General features: G+C 43.4%; 1 protein-coding gene across 5 annotated transcripts in view; it reads right to left on the bottom strand.

Annotated features, from left to right (window-relative positions):
* Positions 1–19,707, bottom strand: part of CAPN3 (calpain 3) — a 109,067-nt gene that overhangs the window by 62,314 nt on the left and 27,046 nt on the right. For 3 of the 5 annotated variants that reach the window (XM_044271223.1, XM_044271219.1, XM_044271220.1), the window contains exons 3-9: positions 14,115–14,233; positions 12,480–12,613; positions 10,334–10,502; positions 6,894–7,019; positions 4,879–4,962; positions 1,527–1,612; positions 1,337–1,414 (exon numbers count right to left, since the gene is read on the bottom strand). In XM_044271223.1, the coding sequence (XP_044127158.1) occupies positions 1,337–1,414; positions 1,527–1,612; positions 4,879–4,962; positions 6,894–7,019; positions 10,334–10,502; positions 12,480–12,613; positions 14,115–14,233 (796 nt within the window). The remainder of the gene's footprint in view (positions 1–1,336; positions 1,415–1,526; positions 1,613–4,878; positions 4,963–6,893; positions 7,020–10,333; positions 10,503–12,479; positions 12,614–14,114; positions 14,234–19,707) is intronic. The other 2 variants (XM_044271221.1, XM_044271224.1) reach the window with 1 other exon arrangement.

Here is a 19,707-nt window from a genome sequence, read left to right on the forward strand (position 1 = left end):
ACTGCATGGACAGATGTCTTTTTTCAGCCTTAAACTATGTTACTATTCCATTGGAGTCTTGTGCTTCTCCCCTGTAAACATTTGCAAACAAGCATCATTTTTGAGGAGCGCCACTTAAAATCTTGCGGTTGCAGCCATACTTAATTTTAGAAGGGACAGAAATATTCTGTGATTTCACAAGCTAACATTTAATATCTCCAACCACTTAAAATGAAGAAAAAAAAGTCTTCAGCTGTAGATGTCCCCTGGAAAAACTGTCCTTCAATTTTTCAAGAGGATCTGTCACCACTTTCCCCCTATTAAATATGTGTAGTGCAGGGTAGAGGTCCTATACACAATTCTATGAGTTATGGGTTTTCATTTTATAAATTGCTTGCCAAGGGAATTTTTCCTGCTGCCAATACACATAATGCTTCCAAGAGTCCCAGACAGAGCGGAGTCCAATCTACTTGTCATGAGGAGATTTAGTTATATCACATAAGCAGGGTTGTTTCATGTGATTAACCAGAGGTTTAACTAGAAGATCCTGGGCCCCAAGATCCCCACCTACTATGTGCCATTTATAATACTGGTGCCTTATTTGGCATAGAGCCTGCACAAAGGAGCAGTGCTCTCCTCTGGTTATTTTATAGGGGAATAAGAGGTGAAGGGGTGTCCTTAAAATGAACTTGCCCAGCGATTTATTCGGAGAGCAGGATCTGATAGAGCAGTGTTTCCCAACCAGTGTGCCTCCAGCTGTTGCAAAACTACAACTCCCAGCATGCCCGCACAACCAAAGGCTGTCCGGGCATGCTGGGAGTTGTAGTTTTCCAACAGCTGGAGGCACACTGGTTGGGAAACACTGTGATAGAGGGTTAGACGCTGAGCTCTGTGATATATAGGTTTACATGATTTGGAGCAGAATTTCTGAGTAAAAAGCTGAGTAAATCCTGACAGGACTCCCAGGAGAGACAGTAAGAGTCCTGATAACTCCGCCCACATAAGATGATTGACAGCTCTCTCTATATCAGTGTTTGTACACAGAAGGCTGCCAGTTATCCTGTGTGTGCGGTGTAATCAGGACTCTCACTGTCTATCCTACGAGTTATGTCACCATTTACTCTGCTTTTTACTCTGTTGCATATCATACGAACCAGAATGTCTCTTTAGCTGATCCAAAGTGACCGACCTGGCTGCTGGGAAAGTACAAATCCCCTACAGTTGTAGTCTACTGGCAGCCATGTCCATCACTGTAGCTTCTAATGGAAGCAATGCCATTAATATTACAGAGCAGAATTCAAAGCAATGTCGGGCTACATTTTAAAACAGAGAAAATGCCAACAAACTGTTCACCTACCAAAACTCGCCGTCTTCATTTATCTGGTGTTGTAGACGTGACTTTTCTGATTTATCAATTACTGTCCACTCTTTAGAGCTGCCAAACATAGGTACAGTATTGAGGTCACCACAACTGTATTAGATAATCCAATATTTAACCGCATTTAATGACTAAAATCATGATTAATGTATATTGGTAAAGCACTTACTTATCGCTCCAGGATCCATTCCATTCCACCTGTCCCCAGGGATTTCTTAGACGCACCAGCTTCACCTTGTCCCTCTTGAATGCAGTCTGCCATGTAATAAATAGCGTTGTTATACCATTCTAGAAGCAGTTTTTATAGACAGTTGGTTTGAAAACTTGATTTATTTATTTTAATCATCCTGGGGCCATTTAAAAAAAAAATAGTACAATTTTGAAATAATTAACAAAATTCTGAAAATACGGCTTTCTGGAACAAAAAAGTCAGAATAAAAAAAAAAAAACAACTTTGAATTCTGTAATAAAAAGTCTGACTTTTATCTCAGAACTGTGTTATTGACTGGTCAAACGGGTTTGGGGAATACAATATCTCCTTATGGACAGCACCTTAAAGGGGTATTATCAACACGCCGTTTCATACTTACCTGCTCCCGGCGCGCTGTCCACTTCCTGGTTTAGGCACTCTGCAGGGGGCGGGCTCCATCTTCATTGAAGTCTTCTCCCGGCCGGGCCGCGTGCTGGACTGAACGCGCACGCCGAGGCTGCGCATGCGCCCTAGTGACTTCTTCCTGGCAATTATACTATACTGGCCAGGAAGAAATTACCATAGTGCATGCGCGGCCTCGGCGTGCGCTTTCGTGACTGCACGCGGCCGGCCGATAAGAGAAGAAGTAGTCTGCGCAAGCGCGGCCACCGCGATTCCTGAGAAGAGTGGTGGCCGTAACCAGGGGAGACGGAAGACAACAGTCAGGTAAGTATATGTTTATTTACTTCTAAGGGGTAGGAATTAGTTAATTAAATATATTTAGAAAAATTATCACTGTTAAATCATTAACAGATTTAACAGTGATCATTAAGATGAGAATACCCCTTTAAGCGTGATGAGTCTTATAGGCCAGGCAGTGCTCCTCTGGAATTCTGGGAAGAGGGTACAAAAATAAGCTTTTAAAGGGGTTGTCCACTTTTTACTATTAATTACCTATCTTCAGGATAGGTCATCAATATCAGATTGACGGGGTCTGACTCCTGGCACCCCCACCGATCAACTGTTTGAAGAGAAGGCAGTGCTCGTACGAGCGCTGCCTTCTCTCCTGTTTACCTGCTCGGCGCAGCAATTTCAGTGGTGAGCAAGTGTAATTACAAGTATGGGACGGCTCTGTCTGCTCAAGTGAATACTACAGAGCCGTCCCATAAAAGTGAATGGGGACGCCATACTTGTAATTACACTTGCTCACCACTGAAATTGCTGCATCGAGCAGGTAAACAGAGCAGAGAAGGCAGCGCTCATACGAGCACTGCCTTCTCTTTAAACAGTTGATCGGTGGGGGTGTCGGGAGTCGGACCCCTGCAGATCTGATATTCATGACCTATTCTGAGGATAGGTCATCAATTAAAAGTGGACAACCCCTGCCTCTAATGCTACCAGTTGCAAGGTAGCTATCCTTGGTTAAAGGGGTTTTAACTTGAACTGAGCTGCAGTACTAGGCATAGCCACAGCCGTATGTGTGGGGCATGTCTGTGTGTACAAAGATAAAGGGCCCCTTATTTATACTGAATATTAGAGGTTCTGCTAGTCAGATACACCCTCCCAAGGAAGAGGTCATCAGAACAAGGCCAGGTCCACATGCAGCAGAAAAATCCATCAAAGGATTTCGCTGCATATCCACAAAAAAAATCTGCATATTTCCTATGGATTTCACCCCGCTAAATTGCAAAGTGTGAAATCCACAGTGAAACCCTCAGCAGACATTGACATGCTGGACATTTCCTACACCACGGGTCAATTTTCAAGTAGAAAGATTCTGCAGCATATGGATGACGTTTGTTTGAATCTCATCCACGTGGTTGGTACTGTACTCTTCTGAGGATTTTCCATGTGCAGATCCTCACTAAAAATTCACAGCCCTTCTGACCTGCATGGATGTTCAGTGGTCCTTTAAGTTACAATATTCATTGGTTCAGAGAAGGACCACTGTATGTTATAAAAACCATTGTAACTTGAGTCTATATCTCTGTGGAAACTAGTAATTGGTTCCAAAGCCTCAAAATGTCATCCCAAGAAAAATATGCAGATGACTAAGAAAGTTCTTCCATATAACAGTCAGGAATAGATGCTGGAAGCTGTAGATCCCTTCATATGATGAGGGCAGGAGCTTCTTCAGGGTCCTGTATAGCACACGGTGGACCAGAAAAATAACATGGAGCCACCTGACATCCAAAGGAGAAGCTCATCCTGGTACAGACAGGGGGCGGTACAGAGCACGTAGTAACGCACAGTTGTAATGACCGGCGTCACGCAAAGGGAGGGAAAAGGGAAGGCCCTGCCCAAGGGAGAGGGAAAGGTGGTGACCCCTGACTCACCTTGCGGCTGGCACCTGACTGTCCAGACGTCCCTAGATGGGTTCCTCACCCGTACGCCGATCGCGTGCCTAAACCCTGGCTTTCCCTAAGATGAGCCCTAGATAGTAAATAGGGCGGTGGGATCACTAGTCCGCACCACTGACACTAAGAGGAAAACACCAAGGAGAGGACAGACAATACAGACAAACACATAAACCCAGGTGGACGACAACAGCAGACCACAAAGGCCCAACAGGGATCCGGAGGGTAACGTTCTGGAACAACCACCAGGGAACGCAGCAACACAGCTCCAGTGGGTCAGTATAGAAGTCCAGGCAGGAAGCTCTATATCTGGCAACCAGAGAAGTGTGAGAGGAGAATATAAGGAGGTTGGGAGTGCTGGACAAGGAACAGCTGAGGAGAAGGAGCTACGGATCCCTGAGTGAGCCAAAAAGGGTTGCAAAGCAAACCCAGAAAGCTGCCATAAGGAAACAGCCCTATCTTTCTACATAGAGCGTGCAGCCAACCACTGCGACTTCCTGACCCCGGGTATAACTGAGTCAGGCGTGGTTCTTGGCACCCTCGTGACAACGGTGCTGTAAAGAAGAGCTACTATACAACCAGCATACACCGTATTGATTGGTTGGATCTGAGTCTGAGGTATTGTACATTGAGTCTACTTTCATCTTATGATGGCCCAGGAAAGACCATTGTAAAATGAAAATATTGTATCCTGAGGCCATGGTATCTTGAGGGACCACTGTACTCTTAAAGTCCCTGGAACCCCTTTAAATTATCAGCATCCAGGAAAACATGTCATTTACATTTAGAGATTTTGGTCTGAATTAAAACATTAAAACTGCAAATAATCAAAAGACAAACATTGTAGACAAAGAAATGTCCCAGTTGACATATTATGTTAGAATTATTGACCTCGTGTCCATATAATTGGTAGGTCATTATTTCCCCAGAAAATCCATAGGTTGTACCCTTGACAGAAATGTGTGATGCCATACCTCTTCCACTCCTGTGACCGAATAAGCATGTCCTTTCACCAGTCCACTGGCCATGCGAGTCTCAAAGTGTGCAGGGACAATGGCCTACAACATCAAGACAACTGTGGTTAGACAGGGAATATCAGGAGCTAATACAATGTGTCTGAATACAGACATCACTAAACACTGAAAATAAACATGACAACATTATTCAACAGGATAAGCAACAAAGACAATTCATGCAAGCAAAATATTACAACACGATTGCAGATTTATTCATATATTAAAGGGCATCTGTCAGCAGATCTGTACCCATGACACTGGCTGACCTGTTACATGTGCACTCGGCAGCTGAAGACATCTGCGTTGGTCCCATGTCCATATGTGCCCACATTGCTGAGAAAAATTGTGTTTTGATATATGCAAATTACCATCTAGGAGCAATGGGGGCGTTACCATTACACCTGCAACTGCTGTGCCTTCTGCACTTCATTGACAGGGCCAGGCAGGGAAATTATAATCATACCCGCCTGAATCAAAGAGCAGGGGGCACAGCAGTTGCAGAGAGAGCAGAGCCTCTAGGTGTAATGGGAACGCCCCTGTTGCTCATAGAGATCCATTTGCATATATATTAATTAATATTTCTCAGCAATGCAGACACATATGAACATGGGACCAACACAGACGCCTTCAGCTGCTAAGAGCACATGTAACAGGTCAGCCAGTGTCATAGGTACAAATCTGCTGACAGATGCCCTTTAAACTAACACTTTATATTATATGTATTATCACGCACAGTAACATATGCTGCTGATGTAACAATAAGCAGATGGATTTTGGGTATTCAAATCCGTCATCCAAAATCAGATCCTAGTAAAGTGGAGGAGAGACATTGTCCAAAAGAAATAACTGAGATAACAAACCTCTAGACTGACCATGTGAACGTAGCCGTATGAACACAAACACCAACATAACATGTGCCGAATACTCCAGTGTTCGGCCTCATGCACACGACCGTTGTCAATGGGGCCGCAAAAGATGCAGACAGCACTCCGTGTGCTGTCCGCATCCATTGCTCCGTTCCGTGGTCCGCCCAAAAATATAACCTGTCCTATTCTTGTCCGTTTTGTGGACAAGAATAGGCAGTTATATTAATGGCTGTCCGTGCCGTTCCGCAAATTGCGGAATGCACACGGACGCCATCAGTGTTTTGCGGATCTGAAATTTGCGGACCGCAAAACACACAACGGTCGTGTGCATGAGGCCTTATAGTAACAATTTATACTTATACAGCTATGGCTATGCTCACTTCTGCATTGCAGGGGCAGATCTTATCAAATTTTCTGGAAAAAAAGCAAAACACATAGCACTATATTTTTTTTTAAGAATAAATGATAAACACTCCAGACAGACTCCATTAAAGTCACTGGGGTCCATCGAGCACCGATGTCCATCATGTGTCGTCGGCCTACTTCACAGGGAAAGTCTCTAGCGATCCCTGCAAGTGCCAGGCTTAGTAGGCACCCAATGATTTCGGATAGCCGTCTGGTGGTAGCATATGCCTATGCTACTAGAACATCCACACTGGGGCAGGGTCTATTTGGAAAGTAGAACTTTCCACCTCACGTCTGGTTGGAGAGGTGGCTGCATAAGTATTAGATCTGAATTAGAAGTGTTAGATGTGAGCACCAAAGTCTCTAAATGGAAGTAGTAAAGCATATTAAAGAGGAAGACGCAATTTACAAGGTTAATAAGTGTAAACATGTGTTAATAGAACAAGAGCTTTCTATGGTGAACGTGATGAAGATGTGATTACTTGTATTGAAGGAGATAATTATTAATATGGGGGTAAAGCTACGTGGAGATTAGGGTTTAAGATTAGGTCAATGATTGCAGAGCATCACTACACAGTCCCATGAAGTTGAATTAAATACATTATTTAATGCGATTGTGGAACATGCAATATTTGACATATGTCATATGACAGAACATCTCTCATGTTAACAGCCACCAAACCATGCCAGGGGTATACAAACCAGTGGTGGCTTTGGGTGTGAGTTATCGCAGTCATGGTGAGTGTCACCAACACCCTCAATCATTTTCTTCATTGCTTCACCCATATCTGAGGGTGGCACCACCCCAAAGGAAAAGTGATCTTTGTCCTGCCATCAGCAAAAAAAACGCATAAGACAAAGTATAAGCCTGGAGACACTAGTGGGAGAAACGACCATTACGTGAGTATTTCTGCCCAATATCACAAGCTTAGACTGCTGAACATGGGAGAGGTTTACTTGCTGCTGCAATGACATCTTGACCAGTGAATGGCTACTGTCGTCTTCGGTGAAACGCTTTGATTAAAGTAAATCGTAAAACCAAGTGAAATGATGATAAATTGCATTATGTCTCATGATATGCACTGCTCACATTTACATTGCATATTAGAAAAACTATTGCGATGCCATACAGTAGGTCAGCTGTGCCATAAAGCACTGAACATGCAGACAGATTTATAGGAACAGCTGTACTCGAAACCTTATGTTGCCCTCCAATAGATGAACCAAAAATAAAAACTCCCAGGATCCTCTTCTATACAGACAGCTGCCGGCATCACAAATGAACAATCATTAACACCACTTTAATGGGTGTTTTTAAGAGCGGTGTCTATCTAAGTAAAATGGGAGAGGTATGTCATAGGGAATGTGGGTAGAGTAGTTATCATGTTTCACCAAACACACGTGTATTAGAAATCATAATGAATGAAGATATAAATATGAACAAAGATATAAAAAAAATATATGAATTAATACATTGGACCAGTTTTGCAATGAAAAAATCTGTACTTGTAGAGAACTTTTAGGAGAAGAAATTTAATTCCGGTGTAACTTAGCTTTTAACCTTTTTTCAGCTTTAATGCGGTATCTACCAGGGCTTCTGTCACTCTTGATGGTAACTGGGTCCATCAGCCACCATTTAGATCCATCATATCTCATTCTCAAAGGAAACCAAGATGCTATTATGAACAGAGCCTTGGTGTGAGGGAATGTGATTTGGGGCTTCCACTACCAACCTCCTCTAATGATCATTTGGTGATGTTATCCAGTGGAAAAGTGGTGTGGAGGTGAACATACAGTAAATGCATAAGACTCTCCTTTGATGTTTATTGGATGAGCTGGCTCAATTGTCTTCATTACTTTCATGCACTTTACCGGAAAGGACAATGTACATATGTGTGGCCACCTCTCCTATATGTGGCTGTGACAGGGCATCAGATAGGGATGGGTCAAAAAGTGGGATAAGGACCATCACCAACCTTGATCGAGCCCAAATTATTTATTTTAAAGTGCCATTAATTCCATAATGCTGTACATCAAGACTGGTAAAGAGAGGGAGAGGACCCTGTCTGCAAGAGCTTACAGTCTACAAGGGAAGGGGGATTATTGAAAATGTCAGGACACGGGAGGGCTCTACAGTAGATCAACAGCAGGATTGTGCTTCAGACCTCAAGAAAAGACAGTCGTGTCTTTCCTATTCTGACTTTAGGTCCAGTGCTCACCACTAGCTACATTTTCTTGCACTGGTCTACACAGAGATCCGCACAGGAACGTTAGAGGCCATTGAGATCCAGTAGAAACCAATTTTTTAAAGAGATCACTCCCAAGGAAATGAAAATAATTATTAGAGTATCCTCACATTACTAAATCTGTGAGGTCTATCTGAGTACTGTATGTGATAGAGGGGGAGATGCTAAGCTCAGATATATATAGTTTTCCATTAAATGATTCAGTATAACCATGTAAAAGGGTTGTGCAGTGCTACTATGAGGATAGGTCATCAATATCAGATCGGTGGAGGCCCAACTCCCAGAATCAGATGTTTGAAGAGTCCACAGTACTTGTATAAGCACTGCACACTGTCTAACTCGTTAGAAGCTACAAGTTAGATGGTATACAGTGAAGAGGATGAAGACGTCACCCGAGTGCCACAGCCTCTTCAAACTGCTGATCTGCAGGGTTCTGGAAGTCAGACCCATGCCAGTCTGATATTGATTACCTGTGCTGAGGATAGGTTGTCAATATACACCAATACACCAAATGCCCCATTATTGATGGATGCAGGGTACTTAATTATCAACCAAAAGCCATAAGAGCAAGAAAAGCCCTTTTTGCTAAGCACCAATATACTACACTTTAAAACTAGTAGCCTTAGCCAGAATTCTACTCTGTAATGATGAGTGCCAGGTACCACAAAGGAGCTGTCTGCAGATGGACATTTGGCTTGGCCGTTTGCCCTGGTCATTTTCCAAGGCTTTTTTAAAAGTTGAACATTGACTCTTAGGAAGCCACTTTCAAGAGGTGGCAATAGGAAGATGGTTGTCTATCTCAGGAACATACCTCTTTGCATATTATTTTCCCATGGAGTATTGCCACTATGTCTCTATACACAGCTGATCTGCTTAAAGGGGTGTCCAGTTTCAGGAGGAAACCAGACTCCCCTTGGGATCTACCTGAAATACAGAACAGGTAAGTACTTAACTCAAAGATCCTGCACTGCCGCTCCAGTTTTCCCCATTGGGTTCTATTTGCCTGGCTGCAGCAGTGATGTCATGTCAACAACAAGTATTGGCTGAAGCCAATTGCTGGCCTTGTCAGGTAAATGGCTGAGGCCAGTGATTACCTGCAACTGTTACGTGTTGTTGACATGAAGTCACTGCATCAGCCATGTAAATAGAGCTCGGCCAGGAAGACCAGACCAGCATTGCGGGTATGTAAGGGTAAGTACTTACCTGTTCTATTATTTTAGGTGGATTCCAGGGGTCTTCTGGTTTTCTCCTGAAACCGAACAACCCCTTTATTAAGGAAAGCCAGAATCCCCGGTCCCACCAAGCTTTAAGTGGTTAACAGTAGGTTGCCTGTATAATGTAGGACAGGACAGGTCCTCCAGAGCGAGAGCCAGCTGTCAACTGGTCAAAAGTTGAGACTCCTGAAAAGAGGACCCATCTACAGTAACTGTGGAGGAAAAAAGTACGTGGAAATTGGTTTCTAAAACCCCAAAACCCTTTTTAAGGCAGAAGAACAATCCACTGAGATGCTAAATTAAAAGGATTGTCAGGATTATCACAATATAAAATGCCATGGGCCAGAGGAAAAGGGTAAATCCTAATAGCACATGTATGGATCAACTCCATGTTGGGCACTGACTGAGTATTACCATGTAGTGTGGACACTACATACTGTATCGCTTATTGTTGCTTCCCTCCCAGATCCTGTGTGAAGCGGGTAGCATAACTTGGCGCTTACTTTTGGAGGATGTTTCGTACTTTGATTAGAGTTTGGTTCTCCATTAACCTGCCACATGCTTTATTGAACATTTGAGCCTTTCGCCTTTGTAATCATATTAAATGTTATTAGTTTCCCTGATTCTTCTACAGGAACATTCACTGTTATATACCGTACATTTACTGTACATGAATCCTTACATCAATTGAGCATCCTATAAGCGAGCCCCTCTCGAAAGCTTTCTTCAGAATCCTGAACAAGTCTTTTGGAGCTTCTTTTATCTCATAAAATTCAGTCACTCCCCCGGTAAAGTCTTCCATAGCCTCCGTGGTGTTTCCACCCTTGAGAGCCTCGTAGGATCCATGTAACCTGAAATAAAGAAGACATGAAGAGATGGATACACATACCCTATATTGTCAGGGATCTTACATGCTCATATTCATGAAAAGAAACACAAATATAAGTGCAGATATATAAAATAAAGCAGGGATTATACAGGCAGATATTTTCTACCCTTCCTGTGAGTAAAATCCCACTGAACTGAACTAAAAGAGGCCACTTCCAGGCCTGAAATGGCTGATAATGGGGAAGAGATTGAATTCACCTTCACACCATATGGCAATATGAAAGGTTTGGCATATGTCCTATTGCCATGTAATTCTAATGGTGGATCGGTCAAGTTTCCTATGCTACCCTATATGTGGGCAGTATAGGAGAGAGGGACATATGCTGAGATTTTGGATATATAGTATTCTGTAATTTATTTGGCATCTTCATGTAAAAAGCTGCCAGGACTCAGAAAAAGCATGCGAGTGCTGCTTTCCCCGCCCACACAGTAATTGGCAGCTTTACTTGTATGCGTTTAGGAAAAGCTGCCAATCACTGTGTGTTGGTGGGGGAAGCAGGGCGCACAGGCTTTCCCGATCAGTCCTAGTAGGAGCCTTTCAGCTCATTTTGACCAGTTTAACTACTGTCAGTGGACTGTAGATGACATATAAAGCATTTAGAGCCTACTTCTTCTCCCTTGCCTATGGTTCCATACCCTAAAACAGGGATCAGCAACCTTTGGCACTCCAGCTGCCGTGAAACTACAACTCCTAGCATGCAAACATGCCTGGCTGTTCTCACAACTCCCAAAGAAGTGAATAGAGCATTCTGTGAGTTGTAGTTTCAGAACATCTGGAGTGCCGAGGTTGCTGATCCCTGCCCTAGAAAAAAGTTTGATCAGATAAGTAAAGTGACAAATGTGGTCCATACAAAGGCAAGTGCCCATGTCTTCTCCTAATCAAGCCCCACACCTCCCCTTGACATGCCCTCTCCTCCCAATCTCACTCATCCCCACTCTGAAATCTCGTACAGGCACAGTGTACAGCCTGACCTCTTCTGGGTCTCCTGTACTTTGCACGTCTGTGGCACAAGATTTCAGCGCAAGTTGCCAATCCGGAGCAAAGGGGACAAGCAGGGCTCTGTTAGGAGAGGAGGACCTGGGCAATTCTTTGCCCAGTTGGGCACTTGGCACTTCAATTGCCTATCAGATCAAATTTCTTTTTTGGGGGCGCATGAAACCACTGGCAAAGGAAAAGAAAGGTATGCCCTACATGCTGCTTATGTCACCTACAGTCTGCTAGCAGAATTTCAATAGCTAAAAATAAGTTGACAGACTTAATTACTAATGACAGGAAAATACTGAATCACATGATAAAAAAACGATATATCCTCTTCTCTAGTAGGGTGCCTTCTCAAGTTCATTTAAAATAGGCAGCAACCTAAGGCTGAATACAGAAGTAGTGGTACCAGGCTTGGACTGGCCCACAGGGGTACAGGGGAATCCCCTGGTGGGCCCCTGAGCAAGGTGGGCCCCTAGTTTCCCACCCCCTGCACAAGTGGCACATAATACATTAGATTTAATACACTACATACATATATTTAATGTACAGCACATCAACCAGCTTATGTTCATATAAAAAATGTTTTAGATTATTTATTATATTTGAATGTATCCGTACGGTGGGCCCCCAAAATAAATTTTACTGGTGGTCCCTAGGTACCCCAGTCCGACACTGAGTGGTACCCTTATATTTCATGTTCGTATATTGAATATTACTCCTTGGGGTGGGATATCGGATTAATTTTAGTCACCTCAAAGTGAGTATGCCCAATTGTATATCAACAAATATAATACAGAAATGTCACATGAAATAAAAACCAAAATATCTTTATGATGGAGGGATGACTGAGGATACAATAGTGGGTAATACAAATAGGCTCTCTCTACAGTCGTAAAATTATAAGCAGGGCATTTCCCTGGACGCCATTTTTTCATTCATAGAATTGAGAGGTGATTACTTTGCATAGGCTTTCTCCAGTAGTGCACTCCAGAATTCATTGCGCTGAGAAGACTTGGTGAAGACTAGCTGATTGTTAAAAGTCGGCAAGCAATCATCAATTACCACGTCCACCCAATCGCCGTAACGCCAAAACTGGAAAACAAAGCATCAAGACGTCAAACGCTTCTGACATCATCAAGCAGTATGGTGACAACGTAATGCATAGCACAATAATCTGACCCTACCCCTGCCTGTCGTCAGAGCTTGCCCTCCCGGTTTATTCAATGAATGGGCACAGGTCAGATAGAAAGGTGAAAGGTCCTATGGGACCTCCTTATGGTACTAGTAAACATTACCACATTCCTAACTGCCTGGGACATGAGGACTTGGTGATTACTCATAAATCACCTTCCCATGATCCTTGGGTTAATTCCCCACATCCTAGTTTTTAAAACATGTGGAAAGAGGAACCCTGTACACGTTCTCATCACCAATCAATAACTAAGGGGATAAAGCCAAACTGGGTTGGCTCGCTTACCTCTAAGAAGCCCTTGAATGGGAACCCTTTTGCTTCTTCCCATTTCGACCATGGGCAAGGTCTCTTGTGCTAGTAAATTTACATGTAGGATACTCTCACATTTGCAGCACAGCTCTCTGGCAGGCTGTTCCAGCAGAGGGCAGCCTGCCAAAGTTCTCCAGATCTGGCATTGCCAGATGGTACCAGAATGCCCGCTGGCCCCATTGACTATAACACGGTCCGGCGGAGAACCAGCAGGCTGTTCCGGCATAGGATGACAGCTGCATGAAACGTTTTTTTGTCCAGACGATTCCCTGCATTCTATTCTGGAACAACCTGCCGGAGAGCTGTGCTGAAAATGTGAAAGTAGCTTAAAAGTCACTGATACAGAACAAATATCTGGGGGGATAAGGCCATCAGTAAATGCTGGATGATTTAACTGAATGGAGAATGGACAGTAGGTTAACAAGAAGGTTTTGATCCCAAATTTGCTTAATTTTTGATTGGAGCCATGCAAAAGTCAACATGCCCTTTAAAAGATCGTCTCCCATGTTAAGACAATGATTTGACAATGATTTGTTGGTTAGGTCCCCAATTTTCTAACAGCTCACTCATAAGGTGTGTGCTAAAATTAGGGAGTGTGAAGTAAATGGGGTCCACCGTTTTCGATACTTCCTGGCGCAATAACACGACCTCAAGTGGTGGTTGGAGACAATTCTTTTTTATTTACATATGGATGACAACGCGTTTCGGAATTGAAAAACACTCCTTTGTCAAGTCTGAGATCTGGAAACTGTGCCTCCTCGTGCAAGTTTTTCTCAGCCTCAGTCTCTCAACACTCCTCTGGAGGACTGGCAACTCCACAAGAGAGGAGAGAACAATAACGGCAGCACCGACTACTATCTAAATACACGCGTACAGTAGCGTTGTGCCTATGCTTGCACAACAATAAAAGGTGAGCACAATTATTATTTTTTCTTTAACCAATTGATCAAAAAACTATTACCCCATGAGCGCCTCTCCCTTTTTTGCCACATATTCTTTCCCATAACATGTCGTACATTTTAAATAACTAATATTCATTTTTATCTACATATATCTCCTACATTAAAATATATCTATTTGTCTTCCTTTTACCTGAAAATGGAAAATCCCAGCATAGTTTTCTGTGAAATTCTGGTCTGGAGGTATTACTCGAAAAAGTAGTTTTTCATTAAGGGTCAAACAAGCAATAGCAGCCAAAAACCAGCAGTCACCTGATGAACAAACAAGTTGGATAGTTAGAATATAATGCAAGATCAAATCAACTGTCATCTGAATTGTACTAAATTATTGTTATTTGTAATAATCTTGGGGCTACCAGCAGGGGTATGCATAGTGAAGAGGAGACAAACATATATCATTTTTTTGTAAGCCTGAGGAGCATGCTTTCTACACCCGTGCAACAAAATCGTGCAGCGTGTCACACAAAAAACATGCACTAGGTACGGTCCATCGCAGGCCCTCTTCCAAAAAAGAAGGGCCCCCCCCATAAACCTTTCCCAGTCCCTCCGGGCCAGAACGGTCCTGCAAGGGACCGAGACAAAACAGGCAACCCCTAGCCGAAACCATGTGTACGCCCAGGTAACCCTCAGCCGAAGCCGAGGGTACACCAAGTCTGTGCTCCAGCTTCCACCTAGGCTGCCACCCAAAGTGTCGGCACAGAGCTTCAACTACTAAGCTGGGCTGTCCCCGGAGGGAGAGCCCAAGGGGTTTTACAGGGGGTTGCGGAACCAGGATGGCCACAAACACACCCCTAGACCTTAAGTGGGGTACCCGTAAGGGCGCCATACCCAAGAAATCCTAGTGAACAAAACAAACATGGAAAGTGAATACACAGTGAACATAAAAAATAAATGATAAGTGAATGCGAGCCTTCACGGCCCGGAATGTGAGCCTTTTAACCTCCGATATTTTACCCACTGATTCAGTGTCTTGAGGTTCAGAATGGTCCGATATGTTCCATTCGGCTTTTTTATAAGGAAAACCTTTGAGTAGTGACCCAAACCTATGTCTTCTGGAGGAACAGCCCTGATGGCTTGAAGTTTTAGAAGTTTCTCCAGATCTGAAAGTATTGCAGAGATCTGTTCTGATGGAGGGCATAAAATTGTGGAGTTACCACAATTTTTTTTAGAGGAGGGCATAAGAATTCTATCTTGTACCCGAATTGTATAATTTTTAAAATCCAAGTATTGCAAGTAATCTCTTCTCATTGTGGAAAGAAGGATTTTAATCTCCCTCCCACAGGAAGAATGTCATTATTTCTGCTGTGTAGGGTTGGGATTAAGGAGAAACCCCCTACCCTTGCAGCCCTTATATTAACTCCATCTTCCCTACTTACCTTTGCCCTTGTAAGATTGGGGCGTATAACGGGGACCAGGCTCCCGAAAGGACTGTTTTTTTTTACTTTTGTCTTCAGGAAAGCCTTTCTTTTTATCTGTAGCCTTTTCTAAAATGGAATCTAAAATAGAACCGAAAACTTACAGTAGGTACCGGAAAAGGGAATGGTGCACAACTTGTTTTTAGACGGGATATCTCCTGACCAGGTCTTAAGCCACGATGCTTATCTGGATGTGTTAGATAGAGAGCTGCCTCTGGCCGTGAATCTTATGGATTCTGCCAAAGCATCAGAGAAAAACGCTGTAGCCATCTTCAAAAGTGGAATGACATGTCTTCCTTTGGGGTTTTCATTTTTAAATGATTCTCAAGCTGGGAGAGCCACAAAAAAAGTGAATGAGACACTGAGGTAGCGGCAATATTCGTATTGATTAACGCAGAAAATACTTCCCATGAAATTTTAGGAAGACCCAATTTTTTTTTAATCCATAAGTTAACTGCGAGGAATCTTTAAAGGGCAAGGTATTTTTTTTAAATTACTTTTGCAATGGGTACGTCCAGTGGCGTAACTATAGGGGAAGCAGGGAAAGCGGCTTCTTTGGGGCCCTGACCCAGAAGGGGCCCATCCAGGAGGAGGAGGACTAAAAGATTTTGTCAGGGCACCCTCAACAGTATTACACAATGAAATTATATACAGTGGCAGTATAGACAGTGTATAAAACGGATGGAACAGCAGCCGACCCAGGTCTGAGAGAGCAATCTTTACTAGGCACAGGAATGGGGGCGGCATGAAAGGAAGGGGTTGTGAAAAAATTACTGGGGGAGGGAGGCCCCATTCAAAAATTTGCTGTGGGGCCCAGTCATTTCTAGCTACGCCACTGGGTACATCTATTTTTGCACCTTTTTTCCTCTTCCTCCCATTCCTCCAAAATGAGGGACTTTAAATTTTCATTAACAGGAAAGAGAGACTTCCTTCTTGCTTAAAATCCGCCCAAACATTTCGTCCTGAATAGAATGAGGCTGAGCCACCTCTTCAATATTCATTATTTGACGGACTGCGGAAATATAAGTGTTTAAATCTTCGGAGGAGGAGGAGAATTTCCTCCCCTCTTCCGCCGGACCAGAAGCAATATCATCATCATCATCGATCTCTCCTTCAGATCCATTATAAACAGATTCTTCCTCTGAATCTGAGTCTATATCCACTCTATGTCTTTTAGCCTGAGATAGTGGAACAGATTTTGGTATTAATTTAGCCACAGAGAAATGAACTTCTTCTTTAATAATTTTTGTAATTTTAGATAACAAAGATGGTTGTTCCTCTTTAATGAGTTTATCAATACAAGAGCTGCAAAGTTGCTAAGCGTAGATATACACCAGCTTCTTATTACAAGTAGCACATCTCTCTTTTTTTGTTCAGATGGTGTTTTATGAATCTCTTTATCATCCTGAAATTACATAAGGAAATACTGCTTTCTATGTGGACAGAAGAAGTTCATCAGACAGGGTCATATATAGCTATAACTTACATGCCCCTGGGCATGAGGGGTCTGAACTCGGCAAGGACCAACCAGACACAGGACCTTCCATGGAGAGAGAGACACAACACTGATCTTTTACCCGATTTTATAGTCCTTCCTCCTGCCGCCGTTAATAGATCCGCCCTCAGAATGGGATCATTGCTTGCTTAGCTTACCCAGGCCTGTCCGTCCTCTCGCCGAATCTCGCGAGAGGACTTTACTGGCACGCTCCTGGAATGCAAGCCGGGGCCCGCCTCCAACATGGCAACGCACATACACGTGGAGCCACCGGAGGAAGAAGGGAGGAAGCGCCGCGCAAAGCAGAGAGCCTCCAACGTAGGAGGAAGCAGGTCCTCCTACGCAACCAGACTCGGCGGCCCTCATGGGTGCTAGCCAGCCCAAGGATAGAAAGGAAGGAGAGGCAGGACCCCCCCGATCCAATCTGGGCCTTTAAAATAGATATAACATTTTTCTCATATAACAGAGAACCTCTCTGTTACTACCAACTTATGGGGACGGGAAGAACACTGGCATTGGAGGGGAGGGAGGGGCTTTTAACCTCTCTAAGCTTCCTGTACCTTTAGCGGTATAAAGGACATCCTCCATGTGTGCTGTCATGGAGGACGTCCTGGAAAAGGCTATGTAACCAATTAGGACACAAAGCTTGCCTTCCAAACAGCTGAATGGTGGGGTTGCTGGGAGGCAGTTTCCCACCAATCTGATATTGTTAGCCTATCTTAAATGGGTTGGCCCATATCATACATTGGTGGCATATCGCTAGAATATGACCCTAATGCCTGATAGGTATGTTTCCACTCTGAGACCCACACCTCAAATCTCTAAAACGGAGCCCGCAAAGTGAAGGACAGCAGACTGCATCTAAAGTTCCATAGAGATGTATGGGAAGAGCACTGCACAAGTGCAGTCACCACTCCATTCACTTCTATTCGGCTTCCAGTGCTCGGCTATTTTCAACAGTCCCAGAGAAATTGTGGTCCGCTCTCCTTCACTTCGTGGACTCTGTTCAAGTGCAGGTCCTACCTATCAGACCAGACATATCTTAGCAATATCCCCCTATGTATGAGATGGGCCAACCCCTTTAAGGATAGGACATCAAAATTAAGGCCCTAGAAAACCCATTTACTTTATTTATATTTTTATAGTGTTTGCAGCTAACTTTTTTCTGAGGCAGAGCTCCAAATACTCCGCATATACACATTCTGACTGCCTTCAGTCACCACTAGAGGGAGCTAAGAAGCTAACTGCATACTGTTTATACAATGTACTCAATAATAAAACAGTATTTACTATGCTCCCCCCTGTAGGCTGGTGCAGAAAGACAGATAATTTTACAGTATAAAAATATATATCAACAAGAATGTAGAATCTTGAATGAACTAACATTAAAAGTAGAAACAGGGTCTGAGGCATCCAGTGCAGCAGATGTCACCAGAGATCTAGAGGGTAACAGGGTAATTTGGCGATGACAATTTATAGCATTTTCATTCTATAAGATGACTACAAAATATTCAAAGTTCATCCAAAGGATCTGAGTTACAGCCTGTCATGCCTCCTGACTCACAGAATGGCTTCAGTTACACGATGATGATGAAGGCCATGCTGTTTGTGTGATCTCAGCAGAAGTGAACATAATTTTTGTTACATTTTAGTCTGTTCCCACAACCCGACAAATAAACCTTAATGTGAGAAGCGCATGTTGGCCACACAAGATCTGCCCATGCTGCTGTGAGCAAAGGAGAAGTACAGATGTAGCAGTAGTAAACGTAAATGTGATACCACATCCTACCATGATATCTTGGCACAAAAGCCATTAAAAGCCACAGAGAAGTTGGTTGCCATTGTTTACTTAATGCTTTAAGATTCAAGATGATGATCACAACATCTGTATTACCTCCCGGATTCTGAAAAGGGCCTCATTCAGTTAGCCAGTTCTCTCTGCTCTGATTTTACAAGAGTTGATGTCTGCAGATGAGGTATTGGCTTAAAGGGGTTGCCCACTTTTTTAATATTGATGACCTATCCTATATCCAGGATATATCATCAATATCACATCAGCGAAGATCTGACTCCTGGCATCCCCGCAATCAGCTGTTTGCATAGAAAGCAGCGCTTATACAAGCACTGCCTTTTCTTCACTGTTTACCTGCTCTCCATTGACATTGCAGTGGGTAGCAGTGTAATTACATCTTAGCCATCCCATTCACTTCTATTGGAGCGGTTCCTTCCTGTTCCAGTGAATGATATGGCTGTGATGTAATTACACTGCTCACAGCTGTGATGTCGATGGTAAGCAGTTAATCAGTGAAGAGAAGGCAGCGCTCCAACAAGCGCTGCTTTCTCTTCAAACAAATGATCGGCAAGGATGCCGGTCAGAGGCCCCCGGATCTGATATTGATGACCTATCCTGAGGACACTGTAGGTCATCAATATTAAAAAAGCATACAACCCCTTTATGGCCCCTTTATATGGCCCAATAAAGCAGATGATTGTCAGGAAGGAATCGCTTCTTCCCGACAATTGCTTGCTCGTCAGTGAAGGAGAGTGCTGTATTTACATGCAGCAATTTCCTTCACAGTATGGGGAGGAATGATCGCTAATGCCATTGCTTGTTCCCGTACAGAATCATTGTTGGCCGACAGCACGATGATTTAGGTGACCACATAAATGATCCTATTACTTGATACACAAGCACTTGGTCAACTGGTAATCAGTGGCATCTTTACACCGGCAGATAATCGCTAATGAGCGTTCGTATGAATGCTCATTAGCAATAATCTGCCTAAGCATCGGGCAGTGTAAATGGGCCTTTAGCT

Source organism: Bufo gargarizans, chromosome 11 (genome assembly GCF_014858855.1).
Source record: "Bufo gargarizans isolate SCDJY-AF-19 chromosome 11, ASM1485885v1, whole genome shotgun sequence".
NCBI lineage: Eukaryota > Metazoa > Chordata > Amphibia > Anura > Bufonidae > Bufo > Bufo gargarizans.